General features: G+C 46.1%; 1 protein-coding gene across 1 annotated transcript in view; it reads left to right on the top strand.

The window, feature by feature from the left end:
* Nid1 (nidogen 1) overlaps positions 1-19903 on the top strand; it is a 77024-nt gene that overhangs the window by 40099 nt on the left and 17022 nt on the right. Inside the window, exons 10-12 of the mRNA XM_004854619.4 lie at positions 3227-3352; positions 8269-8418; positions 9594-9716. Of these exons, the coding sequence (XP_004854676.2) occupies positions 3227-3352; positions 8269-8418; positions 9594-9716 (399 nt within the window). The remainder of the gene's footprint in view (positions 1-3226; positions 3353-8268; positions 8419-9593; positions 9717-19903) is intronic.

The raw sequence follows: 19903 nt of genomic DNA, 5'->3' as shown, positions 1-19903 counted from the left end.
TGCCACTTTGGTGCCTGAGCTTGTCACAGAGAGAGCACTTCCTTTCAGAAGGCCTGCTTTATGCAGTCTGTTGTGTCCTAAGAAATCCTTGGCAGTCCTTGCCCAGGAAGGCAGGCAGGTGGTCATGTGTGCACTGGCTTTTTTTTGGTGGTCAGTCATTATTCTGGGATATTAGCTCTGTGGAATGTGGGGATATTCCCAGCTTTTTGTTCTAGGTCACTAGCACACACCTCCCAGCATTAATCCCTCGAGACATGGGCTTTCGGCAGGAAATCACATTAAGCAGATCACTTCTCACGTGGTTTTGACCCAGCCAGGGCCTTTGAGAAGAGTGAGGTGAGCTTCTGTGATTCAGTTTGTGCATCATTGACATAATGACTTATGACATCCATAGCAGGGCTGTTTTGGGCCAGACATCTCAGTGGACTTTCTAGGAAGGCTGGAGATTTCCAGTGGAACTGTGGAGCTCTGGTCATTGAGTGTGTGGCAGAGTAGTGGCTGTGTAGTCCTCAATGTGGAGTCTGTAGAGACAGTTCTGGTTAGTCTTTCACTGAATAGTTTTTGAGTATTTGGAAGGCATTTCACAAATCAATGATGACACTCTTCAACGAGCCTGGCTTTTATAGAAGGGACAAATTAGAGAAATTCAGTTGTTGAAAATTGTCAAAAGTAGCCACTCAGAAGAGTCAAAAAGCGTAATCCTAGTTGAGCATGGTAGCAAACACCTGTAATCCCAGCACTCAGAGACTGAAGCAGGAGGATTGCCATGGGTTCAGGGCCTGCCTGGGCTACATAGTGAGTTCAAGGCCACCCTGAACTACGTAGCAAGACACTGTCTCAAAAAAAAAGTTCCTTTCTATTGAATCCTATTCAATAGCATTTCCTGTTGGGCTAGAGAATGACTGTGCAAAGAGGATTTCCTTCCTGAGAAGAGGCTAGACAGATGTTGAGTAATAAGAATCATGATCTTTAAGAAGATACTGAGGAATGCTATGAGGGACTGTTGTCATAGTTACCTAGTCATTATTTCCATTAAAGGAGGAGTTAAGGTCCTGGCCTCAATTTACAGAAGAGATTTAAATAGCACACAAGGAGAAATTTTCCAACTCAAGGACCACAAGATATTAGCAGGGAAATAGGGACTTTCTAGCAAGACTTGGGTGTCACCAGCCTGACCTCATACGTGTGTACCTGGTGTGGCAGCGGGGACCTTCCTTGGGGACCATCCCACCATTCCGAGATCCCGTCTGTCTGTGGTTCTGGAAGTGGAGCATGGGGAGGAGCCTGATGCTTCAAGAGTTTGTTTTTTGTTTTTTTAAAAAAACACAGCTTCCATCTGCATAAGTGTTCTTGGGGCAGGGGAGCTTGGAAAACTTCCCTTGGTGATTTTGCTCTGTCGTCTTGATTGAAGCCTGCTGCTCTGTTCTTTGGCTGTTGGGTCTGAGCACTTGGCCCTGCAGCCATACACTGCATGTCCAGCCATCTGTGGGAGAATCCCCCAAGAGGGATAGGCAGAGGCTGCAAGCACAAGATGGTGCTTCTTCTGTGTTGGAGCAGCAGCTGGCAGGTGGTGCCGTGAGGTCCACACTTGCTGCATGGTCCTCATCCTAAGCCCCAGCTCAGCTCATGTTACAGAACCCCCTAGCTGGGCCTGGCACAGTCTTTGTGTCTGAGATCCTGTCATGAACACATCACCCTCACACATGTACACATATACACACGCACACATCAGTGTATCTTCAGAAGATTAAACAGCATTTCGTTTGGGTCTTTGCCTGGGCATTGGACAAACTGGGCTGATGTGGCCAGAATGCTTGGCTTGTCCAGTGTTGACCAAGAAGCCAGAAAGACCATTGTCTCAGCAGCGAAGACCTGCCAGGCTGGCCATCGGAGAGGACACAGGAGACTGTCTGCTGAGTGTCAAAGTCACCTTAGAGTGCTGGGAAGGGGGCTTAGGAGGATGAGAGCCGAATGGTCTTAGCTGACAGGAAATCTGCACACACCTTGGAGGAGATATGTACTGGCTAAGAGTAAGAAGGACGTCATGTTCATTGCAACCCATCAGTGGACAGGAACCAGGGCAAGGAGAGGTTAGTTCAGTTTCTTAACTATTGGTAGCCACAGACTGGCCCCCAAAGCCTGGTGGTCTTCTGAGTGCTGTGTTCCCTGAGTTAACCAAACTCATTATGGCTGAGGGGTTAGGATGAATGCCTAATAATTATAAGAGTATCTACATGTCTTGAGCATGCTAGGCCTTCATTTTCTGTAATCCTGAAAAGAATGCTCAGGATGAGTATTATGCTTATTTGCCAATGGGGAAACTGAGGCTGAGTAGTTAGGTCACTTGCCCAAGATCACACAAATAAAGGAGGCAACATTTGAACCTAGCTATGTTCAAATCCAGAGCACATGTTTTAAAATCTACATTACACCATAGTGATGGCTGTAGTATTATCATATAAAAGGACATCACTCCACTACTTCATTCAACATCTTATGAGTTAATGACTTTTGTTTTAGTCTATTAAGCTTTAGATAGCATTCAGAAATCCACAATTAGGCTTTAAATTGTCCAATTTTTATATGTAATTGTAATTGGAGAAAGGTTACTTTTGTTGTTTTTTGCTTTGTTTTATTTTGGTATTAGGGATTGAACCCAAAGCTTTCATGCTGAGCTACATTCCCAGCCCTTTTTAAACATTTTTTATTTTGTGATAGGGACTTGCTAAGTCACTGATTGCACAAGCTGGGCTTGAACTTTCGATCCTCCTGCCTCTGCCTCCCAGAAGGCTAGGGTTACAGGCGGCCGCCACCATGCCTTGCAAAAGGTCATAGTTTTGAGCAGCAGTGTATTTAAATATGCTGTTGAGTTTAGGGCCCTCATCCAGAGACCAGACGCTTGTCTCTGTGTCCTTCAGATGTGTCTTTCCCCATTTGATGTGAGGAACTCATTAGGACAGCCCCAGCCTCAGCAGCTTGCTCTGGGATATATTTATCTTTTTTTTTTTTTAAAGGTTTTTTGGGGGGTTTTTTGGTACCAGGGATCTAACTCAGGTCCTTTGGCTTGCAAGGCAGGCAGCGGAACCACTGAGCTAAATCCCTGGCCCTGGGATATATTTATCTTAACATGTATCCATTCTCAGGGAAAAGTGCTGTGTATTTTATTACCCTCAGTGATCTTTGAAGAGGTTGAAAACAGTGTGCACTCTCAAACAATTTCCTGCAGATATTGATGAGTGCTCGGAGCAGCCCTCCGTGTGCGGCAGCCAAGCCATCTGCAACAACCAGCCAGGCACCTTCCGCTGTGAGTGCTCCGAGGGCTACCGCTTCTCAGACGAAGGCAAATGTGTGGGTAAGTTCTCCAGGTAATGCTTCAAAATAGGCTCTTGCTGTGTGGCGGCTCTGTGGGATAGTAATCCTGGCCTAAAGAAGGAGCTGAGTTCTGCCCTTGGGAAGGGTACTTTGCAAAGGCAAATGAGGCCTAACCGGCCCTCCACCTAGCTGGAGAGTCAGAGCTGCAAGGAGTAAGCCATGTTCTTGTCTACACTGGCAACACCGTCGCCTCATGTGTTGTAAGTTTTGTCTTGCATTTGCTTCTGTGTGTGTGTGTGTGTGTGTGTGTGTGTGTGTGTGTGTGTGACTGCAGATTGAAGACAGAGGCTATATCCCTGCCCGTTTTTAAAGTTTTATATTTTAATACAGATTCTAAGTGCTTAAATTCTCCAATTTGGGTTCAAACTTGGAATCCTGCCTCAGCTTCCCAGAGTGCTGGTATTATAGACATGTTCCACCATGCCCAGCACTTCTTAGAAAGTTTTGATCATTTTTCACTATGGCAGTGAAGCTATGACAACTTGCTTCTCCCTTGTCATTCATTAGTGGAGCCTTAAGAATCATGAAGGGACTTATATGCCATTAGCTGTTTTAGACTGAATTCTACCCAAGTTACTTCTAAAATTCCGTTTGGGGCTGTTCTAAGTCACAGCATAATTTTTTAGTGTTACTGAAGTGAATTAATACTGCAGTATTAATTGGGCTAATGATGCTGTTGGTTGATGATTTTGGTGATGATGATTACGGGCCAACCACAAAGAGCTGAGTTGTTAATTTTACCTTTTCTTCTACTGGCTGCACATTGACACTGGTTCCAAGAATTTCAAGTTCAAAGATTCTTGGAGCCTTTCAGGTCTGGAGCACAGCCGGCTGAAAGCCATCTGAGTTCAACATAGCTGCCTGGTTTAGGCAGAGTCATATCTGCTCTTTCAGCCAGTGTCCCCTTGCCCTTCCTGGCTGTTTGCTGAGCCCTGAATGCTTTCCCTTTGCTCTGTCTCCGAGCTCAGACGAGGAGCCAAAGTCCCAGGGTGAGGTGATGTCCTCAGGGCAGGAAGGAACAGGCAGTTCTCATATTTTGAGTGTGGCCCAAACATCTGTGAGCTCAGGAAGCCAGTTCCCTCTGCAGAGTTGAGGTTTCCCCTCACTCTGCTAAAGTTTCTTATATTTCCTCTCAGTAGAGAACATCGGTTTCTATATATTTGGCCTGACCTCCTTTGCTGCTTTTGGTGGCGCAGGAGATTCCAAAGTTTGTTTTTAATAGCAGCCCCATTTCTATCTGGTGTTGGCTCAGTCGTGGGTGGTGGATTTTTTACCCCTTGGGTGGTGGTATGCAGAGTCACTGAGACCAATCACATGCACGTGCGAAGCGTGATGACCTGAGTTTCTGGATCTGAACATTTCCTGATGGCCACAGGCACTGGAGGGGCAGGGCAGAGTACGAGGCCAGTGCTGTGGAAATGTCTGCTCCCAGAGATGTTTGATTCTGAGGAAGATGCTTGAGCTCCCAGGCCTCAGTTCCTCATTTGTAAAATGCTGTGATCATTGGCATCCTGTGTCTCTTGGAGCCATCAAAGTGCTTCATCGCAGTGTTGCCTATATAGACACAGAGAAGTCATGGGTAGGCTGTTATCCCCTCTTCTGACCACCAGCCTCCTATTTTCTATAAATCAAATTATGAGTAAGATGTTTGAATAATGGATTCCATTGTTCAAAACAAGAGTGAAAATCACTAGAGTGGAGGTGGTCACTGGGTTCTGCCAGATCTGCCCTTACGCAGTCTCCATTTTCCCACCGCCAATGGCCTCAGGAAGTTCTCTGCCCTTCTAATTGTCTGCTTGGCTACAGTTGTCTCTCAGAATTCCCTATCCAAATGTTATCCTAGGTTGAAAGTTGGGGCTGGAAAGTTTCTCTGTGGGCCAGAGTAGGAAACATGAAAAAACCCAGGCAATGAGAAGGCTGGTTTGTCCTGCTGTGAGGGGCTGGGGCCCAGGCAGGATACCTGTGACTTTCTCTTTCTCACTAGTTGCAGACTTTTACACTTCGTTTAAATGTATAAGACATGTTTTTGTGAAGGAAAAATGGGCCTCAGCTGGCCCGTAAGTCACCTTGATGTCTTCAGACACATACTCCTGAACGGACACAGGCCTGTGACGCTTGGCCTGGCGTATGGGGCAGGGTGAACTTGGGTGTCTTTGTGTAGTGCATAACACTGCCCCAGCTCTTCTGGCAAAGCAACAGCAGAGCAGGGCTTTGGCAAAAGGCTGCTGAGCATGAGGCCACTCATCCTCCCCCCTTGCCAGTAATATTGTTATTGATGCTACATGGAGGATTCACTGTGATCTTGTTTTCAAATTTACAGTACCCAAAGGCCTTCTGACTCACCCTCCTGAGACCTGTGTGCTCTGCCCTTTTTTCCTCCTTTAAGTGGCTTCTTTCCTTCTATTTGTCCCTCTTCATCTTGCATCTCCTGTCCAGTCTCCTGTGCCTCATTTCTCAGCCCCAACCTGCCTGCGTGTGTCTCCCAGGGACCTTGTCTCAGTTCCAGGTCAGGGCACAGCCCTTTGCTTGAATTTTCTTCAGAAGTGAATGCACCATAAAAGTGGAACCTCTACTTAACAATCTCTGGGTTTCCATTTTGAGCTCAGTTTTCTCTTTTCCAAAACTTGCTCTTGCATTTACCCCTGCGATCTGGCAAGGATCCCTGGGGACAACAGGGCCTTGAGTATTGGTGTCCCCGCCTGCACATCAGCCCACATTCTGGGCAGCTAGAGCGGCAGCTTCACCTCTGTGGTGTTGGTCACCGACTCTCCCAGGCTCCAGTGGCTCCGCTGTAGCAAGAAAGTCAGCAAGGCCATCTGGATGCTCCATTCCCGTGAGAACTGGAGGAAACTGCTGGGCCTACAGACAGCCCTTAGGAAACACTTTCTCTCTAGCTGATGTGCAGACCTTAGCTGAAAATGTTTTAATTACTTACAACTGAGAACTATGCAGCTATACTGTTTAGGATTGTAAAGTTAATTTTGAAAGCTTTGGTAAAAATGAAATCACTGGGCTTGAGAAATTGTCTTACATAAAGGAAGATCCAGCTGAAAAAATTACATTATGAGCTGTTCTTTCTTATCAGCGATTTGAAGATTCTAGAAATGCACGTGTCGAAATGATGGCTGGGGGGTGGGGATTTAGCTCAGTGGTTCTGGCACCTGCCTCACAAGCACAAGGTCCTGAGTTCAATCCCCGGTACCAAAAAAAAAATGATGACTGGGCAGCAATAGTTAGAGCTGCACACATGTGTATTGGATTCTTTTTTTTTTTTTTTTTTTTGGTACTGGGATCGAACTCAGGACCTTGCGCTTGCAAGGCAGGCGGTGGCACCACTGAGCTAAATCCCTGGCCTTTGCACACGTGTATTGAGGCCCAGTGACTCCCAATGAGCTGAAAAGCAGCATGAATGTTTGGTGGAAGAGAGAGGAAAGTAGAGCATCACTCATTTCCTGGTTGTCATGGCCACGGTGGGAATCTATTTTCCCTACCTTCTTTTGGATTTAATTCTTCGAGTCTCCCCTATCACATTGTGTAGCTAAAGGAGCTGGAAGGAAGGAGGACCTTGTAGAAGGGAACATTTCAAGTGATGGGAAGAGGAGATGAGAGAAGAGGAGCCCAAGGGAACAGGATGTGCTCAGGCTGGTTAGACTCTGGTAGCTTCTGGGTTATTGTTTTCAGGCAAGAGTGTTTTGCACCACTGGAAGCCATGTAAAATCTGGCCACCTTTTGGGCTATAAGATTTGGTTTGATAATGCCTGTTCCAGGAAGTTAGTGAGCATCCTGGGCTTCAGAAGTCTAAAGCGGTAAGGGCACAGGCCAGGCTTCCATCCCCAGTCCTTGGCTGCCTTTCACTTAGCACAGATTGTTTACCTGAGAATGTGCCAAACTCTCTTTCTCTTTCTCCTCCCCTTCCCTCTCTTCCTTTCTACTTAAGGCAAGATAAATCAAAATCAGGCATGGGGGGACTCATCAAGGAGAGAGGAGTCCTGTCCATAGGCTAATCCAGATCCACGGACCTCCTGGAAGGGAGAGAAGAGTTATGTTTTGGTAAGGGGTGAACTGTCCTAGGTCTTAGTGCTTCCAGAAAACCAGAAGGAAAATGGTGCCATAGGAACCCCTGAGTAACCGAATTGGCCATTGGAAACCAGCCTGATCTTGGCCATGACTGGCTGCAGCATGAGCAGGACACCATTGCCAGCCCCTGTGTCCCCTATACTCTTCCTCAGACCATGTTTCCTGAGACTGTCATCAGGACCATGGTCCCCTTTGCTGGCTTCCCTGTCACCACAAGTCATCGTTTCTGCTGTGCAGAGGATGGATCTGAGGCTCTGAGCAGTAAACAGTGAATCCAAGTCCATATGGCCAGTCCACACAGACCTGGTACAAGCCCAGGGCCGCCCACCCCAGAGGCCCACAATCTTCTGCCATACCTGCCTCATAGCCTTAGAGAAGCTTCTTTTGCCTTGGTGGAAAGTAGGTGACATTGACTTTGGCATTGGCAGTGAAGGTACTACCTGTCCAGAGTGGTACCACAGACACTATGTGGTTTCAGAGTCTTGGCTCCAAAAGCTGCCTGAGCCAAGGTGCTATGGGAAGTGTGGCCTCTGCAGATGTCCAGCCTCCATCTCCAGATGAGCAGGCTCTTGGGTAGCAGGAGCCCAAGCCTAAGGGCTACGGAGGGTAAAGCCAGATTGAATGATTGACCCGCCAAGACATTAGAGCCCTGATCCAGGGGAGGAAACAAGATGAAAACCTACTGAGAAGTAGGGGAGCACCCTGGAGGTATCTCCTCAAGCCCACTGGATGGAACTGATGGCATGGAGGGAGCTGGGCTGGCCCCGGCCTGCTCAGGGATCTTCCTCCAACAGTGTGCCTTAACCTTTTGTTTTGAAGCTATTGTGGACCAGCGCCCAATCGACTACTGTGCCACTGGCCTCCATGACTGTGACATACCCCAGCGGGCCACCTGCATCTACACGGGAGGCTCCTCCTACACCTGCTCCTGTCTGCCAGGCTTTTCTGGGAATGGCCGTGCCTGCCAAGGTGTGTGGTTGCTCCAGAGTCTTCCCTCTGTGTCACTTGGAAAGGTCACCTCGGTGGTGCTTACTAAGAGCTGATTCCCAGCCACCTCTTACCCCTCTACCCCAAATATAAGAGAGAATTATGGTCCCAGCTCCATTGGGTAAATGAACTGCCTCTTATATCTCTGTGGCTGGAACTGATTTCTTTTAGGGGCTGTTCTCAGTGGTGATACTTGCCCTCCCCCCGCTGATTTGTTCTATGTGACTTGTTTGTTCAGGCAACAATTAGACACCTGCTCTCTGCTGGGAACTGAGAACATTGTTGGTCTTTCACAAAAAAGCAAATAGTCCCTGCATGTGTGTAGCATAAAGTCCATCCTTTTATTTAATAAGATATACATCATCATTCAGCTGGCTTGCTCTAGCTTTCTCCCCCAAAGCAGAGTCCCCTTATTGAATAAATGGCTGTAGAGTCAGAGAATAAATGTTACACAGAATACTTTCACACTTGGGATCACCCCACTGGTGGTGGCAGGGTGCTCATAGTGGTAATTTTAGGTAAGAAAACCTATGAACAGAGTACCCCGGGTCTTTTAGTTGGCAAAATTGCTTGATCGTATACCATCCAATGTTTCTGAAAAGCCCACACTTTCTAAGATGGTTTGAGATATTATCTCTTCATTGCTTATCAGGTGAATTTTCGCTGGTCCCTGGGGTTTTTCTGTCCAGCAGTTAATGATCTGTCTTCAAACATACAGGCATTTAAGCAGTTCTCGCTTTTGATGGAAGGGATCATCTTATGATGTAAATGAATTGTTTCTTTTTCCTCTCTGCAAGCTTGATTTCTCATGAGGACATTATTGTCAAAGTGATTTGACAATTTATAAATGTCGGGGTCCGGGGATTTAGCTCAGTGGTTTCGCTGCCTGCCACATTTATAAATGTCCTAGACCAGTGATGGTGAACCTTTTAGAGCTTTCAGTGATACAAACAGCCCACTGCAGCACTCGTGCCATAGGTTCACCACCACTGTTCTAGATGGATGTTGGGGAGTTAGTGTCTTGATGTTTAGTTAGTTTAAAATCACTGTTCCAGAAAGCTGGCTGCCATAGATATGAGTAAGTGGCTTAAACCATTGGACAAACCACAAATTATGGGAACAGACACGCTGACCCTAGGCCTGTGGCTGTTTTGCAGATGTGGATGAATGCCAGCCCAGTCGCTGTCACCCTGACGCCTTCTGCTACAACACTCCAGGCTCCTTCACGTGCCAGTGCAAACCTGGCTACCAAGGGGATGGATTCCGATGCATGCCTGGAGGTAAGGGAAGACACTTGGAGATGGTAGAGTTAGTTGCCCGTTGCTGTACCCATGAGGGCTGAGTACATGGTCCTGGGGAGATGAGGTGTTAATGGGAGACCCTAGAGGGGCAGAGCACCAGCTTTAGTGCAGAGCCTTGCAGGGCACACAGTGCACACCTCCAAGGGGCATCTGCATGGACCACACTATGCTGGCAACCTGAAGTCAGTTGTCCTATGACTTGGCCAGCAGTGCAAGATAGGAACTGGGCTGTGTTTGCCAAGGCTTGCCAGAGAAACAAAACCAAAAAGGAGGTTGGTGTGTGTGTGAGATTTGCTATAAGAAATTAACTCACGTATTATGGAGGCCAATAAATCCCAAGATCTGCAGTTGGCAAGCAGGATACCCAAGAAAACCAATGGTTTAGTTCCAGTCCTATGACCAACAGGCTTGTGTCCCTGGAAGAACTTATGTTTTATTTAGCTGTGGAATGCAAGGGGGAAGTAATGTTCTAGTCTGGAGGCCATCAGCAATGATTCTCTTACCCAAAGAAGGGTCAGCTGTTTTATTCTATTCAGACCTTCAGCTGATTGGACAAGACCTACCCACATCAGGAGGGCTGAGGGAGAAGTTGCCTGAGCTGGGGGAAGATGCAAACTGAGGACTCGCATCAATGGTCTGTAGTTGTTACACCTACCTGAATGGTGCAATCTGGAGTTGCCGCTGACCCGAGACTCAGGAGGCTCCTCCCTGGAGCCTAAAATCCTAGCAGTTCCAGCCAGCCTTGGAATGAGTCTGGGGACTGGGGAGTCTCTCAGCAAATGCTATTGCATGAGTGAACATAGTGGGGTGCTGTTGATGCAGAGCCTGCTATGTGTTAGAGCTTGTGCCATCAGATTTCCATCATGATAACAAAATACCTGAGAAAATCAACTTAAAAGGAAGAAAAGTTTGGCCTCATAGCTTCAGGAATTTCAGCACATGGTCACTTGGCTTTGTTGTTTTGGGTCTAGTGAGGCAGAATGTCATGGCCAGAAGTGTGTAGTGGAGCAAAGCTGCTCACCTCATGGTAGTCCAGAAACAAAGAGAGGAAGGGCTGTGTCCACATATGCCATTCGAGCCCACACCCCCAGTCACCCAGCTTCCTCCCACTGTGCCTCACCTTCCAAAGGTTCTCTCACCTTCCAATAATTGCACCACAGGCTGGGGACCAGGCTTCAAAACCTGCCCTTTGGGGGATAATCAAGATCCAAAATAGAGCAGTGCTTTATGGGGTCTGTTTCACAGCATGTTCATGATCGTCTTCATCAGGTCAGTGCTGTGATTATCTCCATTTACTCGGAGGGTGTGACACCAAACAAGAAAACGCTCTTTCTAGGTTCCCCAGGTAGTAAATGCTAGAACTGGGTTGGTCTCTCAATGTGGGTTCAGTCCCCCAAACCTCTCATGTTCTGACATGAGGTTAAGAATATACTTGACCCCTCAGGCTGGAGGTGGCCAGGCATGTTATTTGTTTTTAGTTATTGCTGCTCTTATTGGTCAGATGTGTCCACAGCACTGTGGATATTTTCAGTAAGAGCTGTGTGAATGTTTTCATCTCTCCACTTTTGCAACCAGCCAGGAGCTGCATGAATGTCCACCTCTTTCACCAGTCTAGCTTCATTAAGAGCAGGGTGGAGGTACACTTTCTATGTCTCCAGTGCCCAGGGGGGTTTGTGGCCCATCCAGGGTTCATGGCTATTTAGTTGTTGGGAAAACAACAAATGCACCAGCTTCCATATTCTTAACAGCAGCATGTGAAGGTATTTGTTTACCCACATGCTTACTAGGACTAGTTTTTAGAATGGTGCTAATCTAAAAGGAGAAAATGTCAAGCAAAATAAAGTTTAAATTTTGGCATATGTATTACATGTTGCTAGCCTAAATTGTTTTCTTCTATTTAGGACAGGGATCAGTAAACTATGGCTTATTGGCCCGGTTTGGCCCTCTGTCTGATTTTGTAAATAAAGTTTTATTGGAACATAGCTATGGTCTTTAGCTCCTGCATGAAGTCTGACTGTTTTCATGTTAGGAAGTCAGAGTTCAGTACTTGTAACTGAATCTGTGAGGTCCACAAAGTGGAAAGGGCCTAAATAGTTTACTCTCTAGCTCATGGGAGAAAAAGCTTATTATACCTACCTAGCTTACATGGATCCAGGCAGGGTCAACCCTTTCTTCCTGAGTTTATGGGTAAAAACTAGGTCCACGCACAGATTTTGATAGGCAGAGTACACAGAGAAGAGTTGTTGGCAACGGGAGCCTGGGCATTCCTACAGCTATTAAAAATGACTAGTGTCCATTATTCCACAGGCTCGCTTCTCATCTTCACTTCAAAGAGAAGCAGATGTTTCAGTTTTTGGCTTTTGTTGTTTTTAGCCTGACTCCCTGCCCTCTCTTTAAGGATCTGTTTACTAAACAGAAACAAATCCAGACCTGTAGTCTGGGATATGAGGATGAGACAATGATAATGTTAGTAAGAGCTGTTTACCAGGACTGTTTATGTATTTAACCCTGTTCCCTGAGGAGATTCAACGTCTAGCTATATACCCAAGAGACAGTGTGCATCAGACGCACAAGAATGTTCAGTGCAAATTGTTTGTAAGAGAAAAGAGTCTCCATGACTCTTAGCAGGAGGAAAGGGCAGATGAGTCGTGGTTAATTTCATGCGATGAAATAGCAGGCAGCAGTTAAAATGAATGAACTGGAGTTACTGGATAAATCTCAAAGCCATGGTATTAGCTAAGCAAAAGAAAAAGTTGCAAAAGAGTGTGTGCAATATGATCAATGCTTATAAAACAAAATAGAAACCTGTCTGAAAATAAACCTATATACATGGGAAAACTGAAATGGTGTAGGAAATAAGGGGCCTAGCACAGAGATTACCTCTGGTGAGAGATGGGGTTTAGGATTTGGGAAGGGTAATGGTGTCTCGGTCGGCTTGGACTTCTGTGACAGAATACCATGGAGTGGGTGGCTTATAAACAACAGAAACTTACTCTCATTAAGGTCATGGCTATGGCAGTGTCGAATGAGAACAAAGCCGAAGAAATGATAATCTACCTGTTCCTGCTCCATCCTACTGCATTCTGCCCCATGCTTATGTGTGGCTGTGCAATCACTTTAGTGGATCACTGTTACTGTCTTTTAGATCGAATGAATGAAGTAGAAAACAATGTAGAAAATAGAGTATAGGTAGAGTATATACAGCAGGAATAAATAGCATTTCAGGAATCAAGATTTGTATGTGAGATTGTACATGTGTATGGTGTGTGCATGTGTGAGTGTGTATGTGTGCACCATATTAGGCATCTATTGTTATATAGCTTTATCCCCCCCAATTAGCTGCTTACAAGAATAAACACTAATTGTCTCACAATTTCTATGGGTTGGGCCAGGAATTCAGGAGCAGCTTACCTGGGTAGTCCTGGGTTAGGGCATAGCATGAGATGGTTGTCAAGACGACAGCAAGAGCTGAGATCTGCTCTGACAGAAGAGAAGGCTCTGCATGAAGGACCCCTCATTCCTCCCTGGGGTACCTTAGCATGTGAGTCCTGGCAGCTGACTTCTTCCAGGGAAAGCAATGGCTAAGAGAGACCGATTGAAAGGGGGGCAAGATAGGAAGTGACCTACTCTCTCTGCTGTGCTATCACCTGAGGCTGACTGGCTGACAGTGTGAAAAGGGACTTCCTCCTATGGGAAAGTGGAGCCAATCAGGGAGGCTGCTATCACGCCACTCCCCTTGCCTGGATAGCACCTGAGAGAATGTCACTGGCTAGAGTTTTTCAATTCAGGAGAGTCAGGAGAGGGTCAGAAAGGGCATAAGACATCTGGGCTAATGATGCCCACCTGGTCCTTCGGGTACATTCAATCTAAGACCTGGGGATGCTCACACAGAACTGGGAGTGCCTTATGGGTACATGTAGATATTTCCGGTTCAAAGTCATACCTAGAGAATTGTTTCTACCCTTATCAAGATTACATCTGCATCTTCCTCATTCCATGCTGAGGATCTAAGTTCTTAAGGGCACAGTGAATGATAAGAGTTAGAATGTATTACCATGACTAGTGATATCCCTAATGACATACACAGACTTTCTTAACGATCCTAATTCTATCACTGTGTTAGTTACTTTTCTCTCATTGCTGAGACAAAATACCCGACACCCAAAGTTAGAGGTGAAGGGGTTTATTTGGCTTACAGTTGATAGAGGTTTCAGAAAAATCTGCTGGCTCCAAGGTTAGGTTGGCAAGCAAGCATGGCAAAGCAGAAACAACATGGTATGCACAAGATAACAAAGGTACCAAGAGAAATAGTTCATGGCCATGGCAGCAGAATACACCAAAATGCAACAAGAGAGAGTTTAACAGCATCTTTCTGCCCCTTTTATCTTATTCAGACTACCGGGATTAGAGCGGTACCAAACCAATCATTCACGTGTAGTGGTTTAGTAATCACACACCCTTAACCCCAGCACCACACATTCCAGATTCAACTACCTCTGAAAAAGAAAGTCTCATCTCATCCTCGCGAGGCTTTGGGGGACATCCAGATGCAAACCATAACAGTCACCACTGGTATAATTTCTGAGAACAGTTTTCTTACTCAATCACTGTCTAGTTACTCTGCTGTTAGAAGCAGGTTTTCTAGCAGCCCGAAGGAAGGGCTTGTGGAAACTGTATTCATTCCTTGTTCACGTTTTCTTTCCTTGACTCACCATTCCTCTGACATGAAGCATGACTGTCAGACTTTAATGATAATCTGACAGTAATATCCCCCTTTTACCTTGTGCCTAAAGGCTTTTTTCTTCTTTTTGGTTCTCTACTTAAAGTCCAGTAATTTTACTACAACATGGATTGGTGCTGATTGTTCTGAGTCAATACTCTTCCTTATACAGTGTGCTTCTTTGGTATATCCTCCAAACTTTTGCCCCGTTTTGAAGTTTTCCAAATTTTGATTCATTTTGTTCTTTGCTGTCTGTATCATTTTGTTTTTGTCTCTTACTATGCTCTGTTCTGTGAACACGTCTTTCTGGCAAGCTTTCATTGTCTGGAAGGTTGTTTCTCTGCTCCTTATTCTTGTCCTATGCTTACCTTGCTGTGGAATTGGATCTACATATTCTTCTGTCTCTGTTTTACGTGAATCTAAGTTTCCTTGAACTTTTGGAAGGGTGGCTTGGTTCACAGAGTTTCCTCTTCTGTGAAGTATTTGAAAATAGTTCAACTTACTTTTGAGAATTCTGGCTCTGTTTCCCTTCCCCATTTATATCTGGTCCTTCTCTTTCCTAGACCCTGTGTTCCTGACTTCGACTCTACTCCTACAGTTTCTCCCCACTGTGGGACCCTGCCAGCTCTTTAACTCTGAGAATTCCAGCTGCTCAGCTCCTGGGTTTGGCTACTGTGTTGCAGTCGGCCTACAGTGCCTTTTGGGGTACGCCTGCTCACTCTTAGGGGTCTGCCTGTTCCCAGACCTCTTGGATGCTCTTTTGCTTCCATTTGCTGTCTCTCAACAGACACTATACCAGGGGGCCTTGGTGGTGTGGCCTCAGCTGCTTGTTTCAGTGTTCAATAGACTTCACTGTCACCTTTTTATTTTCCTTTTCTCTGTTTTTTCTTTTCATATATGTGTGTGTTGCTTGGGATTGAACCCAAGGCCGTTTGCAGTGTGCTACACCCCCAGTCATTTTTTTAGAGGTAGGCTCTCTATGCTGCTCAGGCTGGGCTCAAACTTGTGCTTCTCCTGCCTCAGCCTCCCAGAGTGCAGGGATTACAGGCATGTGTAGCCTTTGGGTTTTATTATTTATTTAACCTGCCTGTAACTAGATTCTAAAACTAGGTCACTACTTTCTTAGAGTCTCTCATTCTTAGACTACTGTGGGGGCTTTTGCCCCAACCACCAACCACCCCACCCGAACTGCTTGTGTAAAAGTCAGCAACAGGGGCTGGAGATTTAGCTCAGTAGTTCTGCTGCCTGCCTCGCAAGAGCAAGGTCCTGAGTTCAATCCCTGGTACCAAAAAAAAAAGAAAAGTTAATGCATTAAAAAAAGAAAGTCAGCGACAGCCCTTGTTGGTCTCACCTTCCTGAAACACTTCCTGTATTCAGTGTCCAGGAAACCACAGCTCTGGGGTTTTGGCCTCAACAGCTGGTATGTATCACTGCTGGTACAGTTAGCCCCTTTGAATGGGTGGGATACAGGGGTTTAGAGGGACTAGCTGATTTGTCCAGGGTACCCAGCTAACTAGTTGCATGGTTAAATACTTCTTAAGCATCCCCTCTGTGCCTGCCACTGTGCTCTGCACATGGGCCATCAATCCCTGCCCTGGAGGAGCCTGCACTGTAACTGGCAGGGAAAGGTGAATCTGTGAGTGTTGCCTAGAGGCTCAGACCAGAGACCCAAGGGGCCCAGCAGGGAAAGTGTGAGCACCAGGAGGCTCGGATCTGGCCTTCAAGGACAGGTGGGATTGACAAGGAGATGAGGAAGGATAGCAAGGAGTAGATGGTGAGATCAGGCTGTGAGAGACCCCAGCCAGGCCCACAAAGTCGACAGTGTCCCAGACTTGATGCCTGTGGCCCTCGGACCAATCACCTCTCTGCCCCTGAGGTCTCTAGTGGTCTTGTTTCCAAATCAGTGTAGTATCACTGAGCCTCAAGGCTCCTCTTCCCCACTTTTCCTTCCAGTCCCCTCTAACCTGCACGTCAGGAGCAGCACGTCAGGAGCAGCACGTCAGCCAGGCCCACCCATACCCAGGATTTCTGGGCCTCCTGTTCTCCTTGGCTTTCCATCAGGCAGCTACTGTATCCAGGCTGACAGTGCATTGGGGACACTGCAGATGTGTCACCTAGGTGCCACCCAAGTCCATGATGAGCAGCTTTTCTTCTTAACTTCCTAACTCTCCCCTTCCTGTGCTCCCTGACCAGGGTCCTCATCCCAGCCTTACTTCTGTCTCTGCTTCATTTCCCTCTCACTCTCTTTGTTCCCTCTTTGAGAAGTCACCTGACTTCCTGCTCTTACTCTGATGATTATCAGCCTGAGAGCTTCCTCCTGGAGCCTCTCAGTCCAGATGGCCAAGAAGCAGCCCACCTGCGCCAGCACTTTTCCAACCAGACGCAATCCCAGGAAACAACCCTCTATAACCCCACTGTCCACTCATCCAGCAGGGCCTCGCTGGACAATCCCTGGGGCCTGGAGACCTCATCAGAGGCTTTCCACTGCCTGCTGGCCCGGCTCAGCAACATCCTAGGAGCCCCACTGAGGTCACAGTTTTCTGTAAACACACTTAAAATTCAGTTTCCTGAGTCAGAATTGAGGTTTCCCTTCCTTTTCGTAAACTCAAGATACAGCACTTAAAAGTTTCACTGTCGATTCCAGATCACTGAGAGTTTTTTGTTTTGTTTTTATGGTATTGGGGATTGAAACTCAGGGCCTTTGCACTCAGCTACATCCCCAGCATTTTAAAATTCTTTTATTTTTGAAAAAGGGTCTCAGGCCAGGGATTTAGCTCATGGTTCCGGTGCCTGCCTTGCAAGCACAAGGTCCTGAGTTCGATTCCCAGTACCAAAAAAAAGGGTCTCATTAAGACACTCAATTGCCAAAAATGAGTTCAAACTTGGCAATCCTCCTGCCTCAGCTTCTCAGAGTGCTGGGAATATAGGTGTGCTACATCTGGGTCACTGAGGTTTTTGTAGGTCAGACACCAAATTAACACAAAACTCTTGTCAGCTATGTAAAATAGAATAATCTGGGCTCTCTTAAATTTTGACTTGACGGACCACACAGCGCACCAACCCTACTTTGCAGCTAGAAAAGCAGATCTGTGTAGAGATGTGGCTGAGAGGAAACTGCCTAGGGTTCTCAGGTACTTTGAGTGTGTTAGACTTGTATATCGTAGTTGACATAATATGTCTAATGCATGTAAGTGTCCTGGGCCCTGGAGCAGGAATCCAGAGACCCAGATTCTAGTTCGAGCTGACCCACTCATGTTGTGGCCCTGGGGAGTTCCTTCATGAACTCTTTGAGCTTCTCTTTTCTCATTTGATATAAAAACCAGTTGCCCATCACACAAGATTACAAGGGAAGTTAAATAAAAAATGTATGTGAATAAGGACAGCTAATATGGAAACGCTAAAACCCAATACAAATGGAAAGGTTTGAGGAAGTAGATAGATTTTATGTCCAGGAATGTATAAAACCCAACATTTTTCTTCTAACCAGATGGCTTATTCATATCTTTGTTTGGCTCTTCCTACATCAAATGTTTTGTTTAAATTAGCCCTGGGTTAGAAGGAAAATATACACAGTTTTTTCTCTTGCCAGGTGCAACAAACACTTTTCTGGCACGCTAACTGCCCCTAATCAAGGGAGCAGTCATGTTAGGCTGGCTGACAGGACAGTACACAAAAGGTGCTTTACACGTGCGCCGGCAGCACACCCACTGAATGTCATCGTATCTGCCTTCCGCAGGTACAGTCCAAGGTGAACATTTGGGTGCAGAGCTTATCATTCTATCTGTGTGTGTTGTCTCAGTGCATTTGCTGCTGCTGTAACAGAATACCATACACTAGGTAATTTATAAGAAACAAATTTATTTTGCCCATGGTTCTGGAGGCTAGATGGACTCTTGAGGGCTGTATCATAACCTGGCAAAAAGCATCATCTAGGCGAGAGACAGGGAACCTAGTCCCACAAAAATACCAGTTGTGCATTCCGCCAGACAGATTCCTTGCAACCTCTCTACCTCTTAAAGGTCTCACCTCTCAACACAATTGCATTGGGGATTGGTTCCCCAACAGGTGAACACTGGGGAAACCGTAGCACTTGTCACGTGCCCCTTACTCCTCAGAGTAATCCTGGGAGGGGCACTGCTGCTGTCAGCTGTTCTATAGCTGAGGGAGGTGGGGGCTGGGCAGCATTGTGGACATGCCCATGGTAACACCGGAAGTCATGGCTTTTTACAGTGTGTTTTACTAATATGTATTAATACACACACACGTTTTTCCTCCTTATGTAATGAGTAATGCCCTAGAGCAGGAGTTGGCAACTACCGTACCAGTCAGCCAAATCTGGCTGATTGTCTTTTTTTTCTTCCAGTACTGGGGTAGAATCAAGGCCTTTGCTCTGATGTACTTTCCCAATTTTTTTTTTTTCTTTTGAGACATGTTTTTGCTAAGTCACTAAGTTTTCCAGGCTGGGTCAAACTTGGATCCTCTTGCCTGTCTCCCAGAGGGCTGGGGTACAGGCATGTGCTATCATATATAGTTTTTCTTTCTTTTATTAAAGTTTCCATGGAATACAACCACGTTCATTTAAGTATTTTTGTGCATTTTCCATTTTATTTTATTAGTACACGTGTGTAGTACATAATGTTTATCTTTGTGGGAGTTGGCATGTGTATATAACACATCTTAATTCCTTCATCACCTTTCCCTTCCCTCCCCCTCTCCCATCCCTTTGGTCGTTCCCTTTTTTTTTTTCATTTGTGTATTAAGCATGGTTGCAGCCAGGAATGGTGGCACATACATGTAATGCAAGCAACTCAAGAGGCTGAGGCAGAAGTATCGCAAGTTTGAACCTAGCCTGGGCAATTTAGCAAGACTCTGTCTCAAAATGAATAAAAAGGGCTGGGAATGTAGCTCAGTGGTAGAGCACCCCTGGATTTAGTCCCCAAGGCCAGGGATGAGAGGAACCACATGATTGCTTTTGCACCGCAACCATAGAGTTGGGTAGTTGTGACAGAGAGTGTCAAAGTTGGCTCTGCAAAGCCCTGCCCTAGAGCTCCTTAGCCACTGCAGAGGTGACCACCTGGGCCTGGGCCTTGTGGTGACTGGGCTCCAGCAAGCATGGGACCCTCTGTAAATCTGGGTGTTTGGAAGTCATTTGTTCTGGGGCGTGGCTTATGTCAGAGCACTTATAGTATCTGCTTTGGGACTTGGGTTGCATGGTTTAGACACCCAGTTTCATCTCAAATAATTAAAGGAAAACACTAGAGTTGATGAGCACTCTGGTCTTTGATCTCCAGAATCTTTGACCTTGATTCAGTATCAGTCAGCAAGGAGCATGAGAGTGAAAAAGACACATTTAAGGAAAATTTAAAAGTCCTTATAAGCCAGGTGTTGTGATGCATACCTGTAATCCTAACCTTCTGAGACTGAGGCAGGAGGATTAAATTAGAGC

The sequence above is a fragment of the Heterocephalus glaber genome, unplaced genomic scaffold, assembly GCF_053883595.1.
Source record: "Heterocephalus glaber isolate CG9 unplaced genomic scaffold, H.glaber_assembly_v1.0 deba00001472, whole genome shotgun sequence".
NCBI classification, from domain to species: Eukaryota; Metazoa; Chordata; class Mammalia; order Rodentia; family Bathyergidae; genus Heterocephalus; species Heterocephalus glaber.
The sequence above is the reverse complement of the archived record's forward strand: the minus strand, read 5'-3'. Positions and strand labels throughout refer to the sequence as shown.